The sequence below is a fragment of the Corvus brachyrhynchos genome, unplaced genomic scaffold (assembly GCF_000691975.1).
Source record: "Corvus brachyrhynchos isolate BGI_N302 unplaced genomic scaffold, ASM69197v1 scaffold47, whole genome shotgun sequence".
Classification (NCBI taxonomy): domain Eukaryota; kingdom Metazoa; phylum Chordata; class Aves; order Passeriformes; family Corvidae; genus Corvus; species Corvus brachyrhynchos.
Window position 1 is genome coordinate 248,685 of NW_008239292.1, and position 9,092 is coordinate 257,776.

The window sequence follows — 9,092 nt, forward strand, 5'->3', positions numbered from 1 at the left end:
AAGCCAGACCTCAGAGCTCCTTCTGAAACCAGGGTCTGGCAGGTGTCAAAGCCAGCCCAGGAGCACCCAGACACCCTGACCGCATGGCCTGGGCAGCCAGTCCCAGCATTCCCATCCCATACGAGACCCTGGAGCACCCTCCAAAACACCCTGACAGGCCACCTTAAGTGGGTGCTCATCGGGAGCTCCACAGGCGAGCGGGGGCTGCAGACACTGCTGTGCTGGCTGGAAGCCGCTGTCTCTGTCCGTGGGTGCCATGGACAGGGGACAGCCCTGCCTGTCACTCCATGTCCTGTCACCTCTGACTCCCACAAACCCTCATGACTCTGACTCCGGCCCCCAAGCCATTGCTTGGGTGGTGGCATGTCCCAGGGCTGGTCCTGAGCCCCCATGTCCCCTCTCAGGTCAAGGCGTCCCTGGAGGAGCAGAACTTCACGGAGCTGTGGGGAAAGAAAGCCAAGGAGCTCTATGGCGACAAGTGGAATAACTTCAGTGACCCTCTGCTGAGGAAAATCATTGGCTCCATCCAGACCTTGGGACCCTCCAACCTGCCCCTGGAGAAGAGAGAGCAGGTAGGAGAGGTGGCAAGGAAGCCCTGGGCATGGCTGGGGCGCTGCAAAACCCCTTAGAGGGATTTTTCACAAGCATCCAGACTCTGCTGCTGACCTGTTGCATTTTGGAGAGTGTCACTGGCCTCTACACAGTGATTGAGGAGGAGATGAGGTGCTATCTTCAGGGCATGTGGGCTGCCTGCTGGCCCTGTTACCTTATCTTGGAGCTACCCCAGCAGGAACTGGAGATTCCCTGCTTTCACAGAGCAGTCTTGGGCATCACATGGAGACCAGCCAGACTGTGCCCATGGCTGGAGCCAGCTGTTCCAACCCCTCTGGGCTCATCAGGTATGCAGCCCACTGAAAAGAAGGGCTGATGCAGCCACCCAGCTCCTGAGTCCCCCATGAGACAAGGAATGCTGTGCCTTGGTGACACAGTTCCATGCTAGGAACATCAGGACATCCTGAGCCTTCCCCATCACAGTCCTTAGCTTTAAGGGCCATTTACCTGAATTTTGATTTCCATGCATGAAAATATTGCCCAGGCTGAGGCTGGCAGCCACTCACCTCTGCATAAGCACAGGGACAGGCCCTTCCATCCTGACCCACAGCTCCCTGACAGCCATTCCCACCAAAACCCTGACAAAGCCTAGTGATACAATCCCTTCCGGAGAACTGTCGGCCCCGGTTCCTTCCAGGAAACCCATCCCTGCCTTCTCCCAAATAACAGACAGCATCATGTCTCCTCCCTGCACATCAGTCATGTCTCGCCCATCCCTGGGCAGCTCTATCCCACAGCCACCATTGTCCCAATTGCCATCCTCTCTGCACAGCTGGAGCAGAGGAATGGGAGTGGAGAGAGGGACGGAGCAAAGGAATTTCCTTCCCTGGGAATGGGCTTCCCAGGCATGTTCCAGGAAACCTCCTGTTGCTATTGTTTGCTGTTGTTGAAGTTCACAGAAATAAATCCCCCTCATCCTCCTGCTTTTCTTCTCCTATTTTTTTAACCCATTTAGATAAACAGCCTGTGCTACGGCCCTGCTGATGAACAGTTTTATAAACAGCTCCTCTCTGGAGCATAGCTGTGCAGGGATTGTCTGTCCCTGCTCTCACCATGCCAAAACCCTGAGTGATAACACACTTATCTCACCAAAAACATGCTGTTTATACACCAGTCCTTCCCCACATCTTCCCGACACACACGCTCCAGAGCTCAGAAGCCTGTAGATCCCTCCTGAAGGGCTGTTCTGTCCCCTTGCAGCCCCAACGTCTTTTCCTTTCCCACAGTATAACACCATCCTGAGCGACATGGACAAAATCTACTCCACGGCCAAGGTGTGCTTGCCCAATGGCACCTGCTGGGATCTGGAGCCAGGTATGGTCCCTGTCCCCCTGATCCTGCCAGCTGCTGAGCACCCCATAGCCATGACTTTGTCCTGGTCCCCATATCCTCAGTGGGTTGGGGTTGGCATGTGCCACTCATGTTCATCAGGATTGTCCCAGGGTGAGGATGGGCACTTGGGCCTGGTGTGGTGGTGGTGGCATCTGTGCAGAACTGTAGCATACGCCCCCCTCTCCTGCCCCTTTCTTATGTTCTACTTGTCCCCTTTGTCCCAGACCTCTCGGACATCATGGCCACCTCCCGCAGCTACAAGAAGCTGCTCTACGCCTGGGAGGGGTGGCACAATGCCGCAGGGAACCCACTGCGCCCCAAGTACGAGGAGTTCGTGAAGTTGAGCAACGAGGCCTATATGATGGATGGTACAAACCGAGGGGATCCCCAACCAGGGGGTGGTCAGGGACCAGGGGTGGAAATCGGGACTGGGACATTGGGATGCCCTACTGCTCTCCCTACCCCACATGTAGCCAGGCATCCAACTTCTATTTCCCAGGTACCAACACTTCAGGGAAAGGGGAAACATCCTGCTGCAAGTCCCTGGTTCCACCTTTTGGGGATGGGTGGTGGGGGCAGCCTTTGGGGTCTGGAGCCAGAGGTCTTCCCTGTATCCCTGGTAGGATTCGAAGACACAGGCAGCTACTGGCGCTCCTGGTATGACTCAGACTCCTTTGAGAAGGACCTGGAGCGCATCTACAGCCAGCTGGAGCCACTCTACCTCAACCTGCACGCCTTTGTCCGGAGGAAGCTGTATGATCGCTATGGGCCCAAATACATCAACCTGAAGGGTCCCATCCCTGCTCACCTCCTGGGTAAGAGATGAGACTCTGCCAGCCGGTGTTCAGGGGTGCTGGTGGTGTCAGAGGGGCACACACAAGGCCAGAGACGTCCTAGTTATCACTGGGTTTCTCTTCTGACCTGCCACCAGCTCTACTCCAGCTATTTTCTCTTCTCAGGGAACATGTGGGCTCAGCAGTGGAACAACATCTATGACCTGATGATCCCCTACCCTGAGAAGCCCAACCTTGATGTCACGAGCACCATGGTGGAGCAGGTGATGGGCTGAGGGTCTCATTGGGGGCATCCGGGGGAAAAAACAGGAGGTGGTGCCCAAGGATGCACCATGACATTGACCCCATGGGAGTAGTTTCTCATACTTGTATAGGGGACAGCAGAAAATCCATATCTGGGAGGGGAAGGGACAAAGAAACGGTCTCACTACATCCCTGGCAATGACCAAAGATGCAGCAGGTGGACAAAAGTGGGCAGGCACTGGGACTGCTGCCAGTCCACAGGCTGGAGGCTGCGTTCCTGCATTCACACCATGATACAGCTCCAAGCACTTCTTGCGTATCAGTCCTGCTCCCTTCTCCTGCCCCTTCTGAGCTCCATCACCATTGCTCAGTGCTTTTTAGGGATGTTCACCAGTTCTGGGGCTGGGCCTCCCCATCATGGTGAGAGGGCCAGGACCTCAGTCCCTGGGAGCAACTCACCTCCTTCCCATGGTCCTGGGGGAGCATTGGAGGCAATGTCCAGGGCATGGGCAGCCCCTTCCTCAGCCATAACCCACTGCCTGCTGCCCACCAGCGCTGGAATGCCACCCACATGTTCCGGGTCTCAGAGGAGTTCTTCACCTCCCTGGGGCTTCTGGAGATGCCCTCTGAATTCTGGGAGAAGTCCATGCTGGAGAAGCCGACAGATGGGCGGGAGGTGGTGTGTCACGCCTCGGCCTGGGACTTCTACAACCGCAAAGACTTCAGGTCTGTGGGGACATGCAGGGACCCAGGGCTACAGGGCAAAACCCTCCTCCATCCTACTTGGTGGTCACCCTTTTGGGTACCCCCAGCCTGGCCATATGGCGTCTTCTGAGGCGAGGTCTGGCGTGACAACACTGCCTTGCCTTCCCCTCCACTTTCCCTTACCCTGTGGGTGTTGCCACCCTCTCTGGGACTGTGGGGAGTCCTTCCCATCAAGGGGGTGCACAGGCAGCTGGGGTCCCTCACTGGGCTCAGGCAATGCTGTTTTCATGTGGCAGGATCAAGCAGTGCACGTCAGTGACCATGGAGCAGCTGTTCACAGTGCACCATGAGATGGGCCACATCCAGTACTACCTGCAATACAAGGACCAGCCTGTGTCCTTCCGCGGCGGGGCCAATCCTGGCTTCCATGAGGCCATTGGCGATGTCCTGTCCCTCTCTGTCTCCACCCCCAGCCACCTCAAGAAAATAGGTCTCCTCAGCAATGCTACTGAGGATGAAGGTATGGCAGCCACCCTGGAGAGCTGGGTGACCTGTGGCACGGGGAAGGGACATGCCAGGGTGGGTTGCAGCCTGGCAATACAGCCCAGAACTGCCCCAACCCCTTCTCATCTCTAAGGGTCCATGCAAAACCCCCTCTTGTCTCCATGGGTTCAGGCAGGACTTATTTTGTCTCCATGGGTCCATGTAGAGCCCTTCTTGGCTCCATCCTCTTCACCCCTGAGGCAGGAGGGATGCTGTCCAGAGCTTGTCTGTGCCTTTCCTTCACCATCAGAGCCCAAACCTGAAAACAACATCTTTGTGCTTGATTGGCTTTGACCTCTCCAGCATTCCTCCCTCCCTCCCTTGCCAAGAAGCATCCAGCACCAGAGCTCCCAGTGCGGCTTTACGGAGGTGGCACCAAGCACTTACATGCACAGTAACAAGGGCGGTTGGCGGGTGACATGTCTGGCTGCCAACCGGCATGGCAGGGCAGGACTTGTCGCTGCAGACACTGCCCAGCTTGGCAAGAGCCTCATTCCCCCACCCAGCGTCCCTCAGCCAACACGTCAAAGCAGATGGCAGCAAAGGAAATTGAGCAGTCCCAGACCTGCCCCAGGCGGCTGCTTGGTGGAGGAGGGACAGTCCCAGGATCCTCCTGCCATGTCATTAAATATGTTTTATGACAAGAAAGACATCACAGCAGCCAAGAGCATTGGGCCAGTGCTGCATAAACACCATGAAGCAGATGGTCCCTGCCTCAAGCCATTGCTGCCCAACTTGCCAGCCCTTGGCAGGCAGGCCATCATAGTGATGGCAGCCAAGAGCCCCTCAGGGAAGTGCTGCCAACCTCCTTCTGACCCTACGGCTTCAGCTGGGTCTCCAGCAGGTCTCTCTCCAAACTTCCTTCCCCAGGTTTCCTTGAGGGGAAAAACAGATGTGACCGTCCCCTGTGCTCCTTGTGATATGGTGGTGACTGTCCTAGAGTTGACTCTAGTTCTGGGTCTAAACCATCAGAGCCTTTGCAGTGGTGTGACTGCAGATCAAACTCCCCCAAACTCCCTCACCTTGAGGCCCCAGGGTGGAATTGTGAAGAGTTACCCTTACCAAAGATCTTTTAACTCTGAGAGCTGGGCTAAGGGCAAGGGGGCACCACACTTGTCACTATCGCTGTCCCCACTCAGTAAAAGGCACATGTTGCCCCAGGTAGTAGCTGTATCTACAGAAACCTCCTGTGTCCTACAAAGCTTCTCTAGGAGCAAGGTTATGTGTTGAAATGCTGTCCCCATTTCTCATCCAGATCTGCCCACCCTCTTGCCCACTAAAAGTCTCGTGCCTGTAGTGCTGTCTATGCAGGCTTCTTTCCAGCCTGGTTCAGGCTCTGTTTTATGCAGAGAGCAATATCAACTACCTGCTGAAGATGGCCCTGGAGAAGATTGCCTTCCTGCCCTTTGGCTACCTCATTGACCAGTGGCGCTGGAACGTGTTCAGTGGCCGCACGCCCCCGAGCCGTTACAACTATGACTGGTGGTACCTGAGGTAGGGGACACTCACCAAGGGTGGATGGGGGTGTGGAAGCTGGGGATGTGCAAGGAAAGGAGGCAGGAAAGAGGAAAGGAAAGGAAAAGCATAAAAGTAGCCATGGAGGTGGTGGGAGAACAACAGATAGATGGGTGGGTGGGTGGGTGGGTAGGATGGATGGATGGATGGATGGATGGATGGACAGAAGTACATGGAATCGTGCTCTAATTGTGCAGGTTTCTTCAGCACCATTCCTTGACTTGATTCTTCTGACCACTTATTATTCCCATGTTCATGCTGTTGTTCTCTGTTGTCCACAGAACCAAATACCAGGGAATCTGTGCTCCGGTTTCAAGGAATGAAAGCAACTTTGACCCTGGAGCAAAGTACCACATCCCAGGGAACACTCCTTACATCAGGTAGAGGAAGTGTTGGCAAGGGGACCAAGGTTTGGGATGCAGTGGGCGGGGGATCATGTGGGCAGGGACTGTCATGTGCTGCTCCTGCTCAAGACATAGAGATCTCCCAGCACTTGGGACCACAAATGGTGAGGTTGAGCTCTGGGACTTGTCTGCTTCCCCTTGTCCCCAGTTCTGATCTTCATGGGCTTCCTTGGCAGGTACTTTGTGAGCTTCATCCTCCAGTTCCAGTTTCACAAGGCGCTGTGCCATGCGGCCAATCACAACGGTTCCCTGCACACCTGTGACATCTACAGGTCCAAAGAGGCTGGAGCCAAACTCAGGTGGGGACAGAGGAGGGTCAGGAAAATCGCCATGGGCAGATGTGTGCATGGAAGCTGATTGTGTGCAAAGGAATGAAGGGAGGGAGGGAGGAAGGAAGGGAGGAAGGAAGGAAGGCAGGCAGGAAGGCAGGAAGGCAGGAAGGCAGGAAGGAAGGAAGGAAGGAAGGAAAAGTGAACTGGAGAAATAGCTTTGCAGATGGATGGATGGATGGATGGAAATACATGGAAGCACTGGGGTGGGGTGAGTGGTCCTCACCAGAGTATTGCTATTGTCCCTGCCACAAGCTCCCACCCAGACAAGAGGTCACTGAAGCACACTGGCTCCTGTTGATTCCCTGGGTGTTACAGGGAGTCCTCAGTTGCCACATGCAGGACAGGTAGTGGCTTCCAAGGCAGTTCCCAGGTTCATGTCCCACTCAGGAACAGCATCTTCAACCCTTAAGATGCTGAGATACTATCACTGCTTCTCTTCCATCCATCCCCTGGCCTCATGCTGGCTCTTGCTGTTCTGCTCCTCTGCAGGGAAGTGTTGAAAGCTGGGTCCTCGAAGTCGTGGCAGGATATCCTCTTGAATCTCACTGGCACAGGTCAAATGGATGCTGGACCCCTTCTGGAGTATTTCAGCCCTGTCACCAGGTGGCTTGAGGAGCAGAACAACAAGACCAATGAGGTGCTGGGCTGGCCTGAGTTTGACTGGCGTCCCCCTGTCCCTGAAGGCTACCCTGAAGGCATTGGTAAGGCTGCAGCTCCATCCCAGGTCTGGGGAGGGTCAGGAAGACATCCCCCAAGGGACATCATTAACCCACAGGCAGAAGCAGAGGGAGGTCTTTGCTGTGGGTGGGGTGGTCCCCATACCAGAAAAGAGAAATAGCCAGTTCCAGTGAAGTCCCAGTGTTACTTCCCAGGAGGCAGGTACTATTGTCAGAAGCTGTATAGTGATGTCATCAGTCATGGTGTGAAGAGTTTCTCTTCTCAGTTGTATCCTTTGTGCTCACACGGGAGAGTCAAGGGCATGCAGCTTGTCCTGTTATCCCATCCTCTGTCCAATGGGACACCCCAGCAGGGCCCCTCTGCCCTCATTTCTTAGCTCAGCCTGCTCCCAAGTTGTGGCATCCTTCAATGGACCTGCAGTTCTGGGAAAAGCTCAACTATGGCTTCTCCATGGGATAGTGCTCTTGCAACTCTCCTGACCTTCCTCGCCTCTTCCCCCGTTTATTTCCTCCTCTAGACAAAATAGCAGATGAGGCACAAGCTAAAGAATTCTTGTCTGAGTACAACAGCACGGCCGAAGAAGTGTGGAATGCCTACACCGAGGCATCCTGGGCCTACAACACCAACATCACCGACCACAACAAGGAGATCATGGTATGGGAATGACCCTGGGGCTGCACAGGGAGAGCCAACAGCCAGGGAAGGCAGCTGGTACCCAGGGCACATTTCACAGGAGCTCTGAAAACCAGGGCAGCCTCTGCCCCTCATAAAGGGGTAACGTTCTCACCCAGGAGGTGCTTTTTCCTCGAAAACCCTCATCATCCCATGAGGTACCCACAAAGGCAACTATGGGGAGGATGTCAGTCATGGGATGCCAGGTGGTGTTTCTAGTGGTGGCCTGTGTCTTCTCCCCGAAGCAACTTCTCTTCTCTCATTGTAGCTGGAGAAGAACTTGGCCATGTCCAAGCACACCCTGGAGTACGGCATGAGGGCCAGGCAGTTTGACACCTCTGATTTCCAGGACCAAAGTGTCACCCGCATCCTCAAGAAGCTGAGTGTCATTGAGAGGGCAGCCCTGCCTGAGAGTGAGCTGAAGGAGGTGAGTGGCAAGGGGACAGAGCAACAGAGGGTGTCCCTTGCCATCACCCTGTGTGAAGACACAAGCTTCTCTCAAAATTTAAGAAATGCCACTGGGCAGCCACCATCAGCCTTTAAAAAGGTGATAGCTTGGTACCATCTACACAAAGCCAAAATCCTTGTCTTCAGGGTTTCCCACCCAAAGGCTGCCTATCCCAGGCTGCAGTGGGGCCTGGATGTTTGGATGACAATGGCACGTTGCTTGTTGGCCCCAGGCCCTCTTTTATTGTCTCCATGTTGCCTCCGTTGGGGTCAACTGGATCTTGGAAGGGACCAGAGTAAAACACCAGAAAACACCTTGTCTTGGTTTGAAAGACAGGTGTCTTCCAAGGAAGGCAGGAGTCTCCCTTGAAATGAAAAAAAAATGCAACCCGCTTCCCTCCGAATTATTATAATTTTGAAATTAAGGGGCTTTCAAGCAAAGATATGAGGAATAGGAGTAACAGTTCTTTATTAATATATATCTTTATGTGTATAACCAGTCAAACAAACAGCAGTAACTCTGGCAGTAACAGCAAACAATCACAAACCCAGTGCCAGCCTTCTCGGCTGTCAGGCCCTTTCCCCTCAGGTGCAGTTCCGCTCGCAGCCGGCAGGGGCGCTGGTGGCTCCCGGTGAGCAGGGCAGGTGCGATGGTTCCCCCGCGGCTGCAGGGGGCGCTCCGGAGCAATCTCGGGGAGCACGCGGCACTGGTGGCCTGGGATCCCAGGAATGGATGAAACAAAAGCTTCACAAACCCCTGGGCAGCTGACCCCGGTGTCCGGCTGTACACTCAGGAAAAGCAGGCTGGGACCAGA

The 9,092-nt window shown here is 54.8% G+C and overlaps 1 protein-coding gene across 1 annotated transcript in view; it reads left to right on the top strand.

Annotated features, from left to right (window-relative positions):
- ACE (angiotensin I converting enzyme) overlaps positions 1-9,092 on the top strand; it is a gene marked incomplete at its 5' end in the record, with an annotated part of 17,716 nt that overhangs the window by 3,000 nt on the left and 5,624 nt on the right. Inside the window, 13 exons of the mRNA XM_017740483.1 lie at positions 405-572; positions 1,839-1,926; positions 2,169-2,312; positions 2,568-2,759; positions 2,904-3,001; positions 3,535-3,707; positions 3,983-4,206; positions 5,579-5,723; positions 6,026-6,124; positions 6,325-6,447; positions 6,970-7,181; positions 7,676-7,812; positions 8,099-8,257. Coding sequence (XP_017595972.1) covers positions 405-572; positions 1,839-1,926; positions 2,169-2,312; positions 2,568-2,759; positions 2,904-3,001; positions 3,535-3,707; positions 3,983-4,206; positions 5,579-5,723; positions 6,026-6,124; positions 6,325-6,447; positions 6,970-7,181; positions 7,676-7,812; positions 8,099-8,257 — 1,962 coding nt within the window. The remainder of the gene's footprint in view (positions 1-404; positions 573-1,838; positions 1,927-2,168; positions 2,313-2,567; positions 2,760-2,903; positions 3,002-3,534; positions 3,708-3,982; positions 4,207-5,578; positions 5,724-6,025; positions 6,125-6,324; positions 6,448-6,969; positions 7,182-7,675; positions 7,813-8,098; positions 8,258-9,092) is intronic.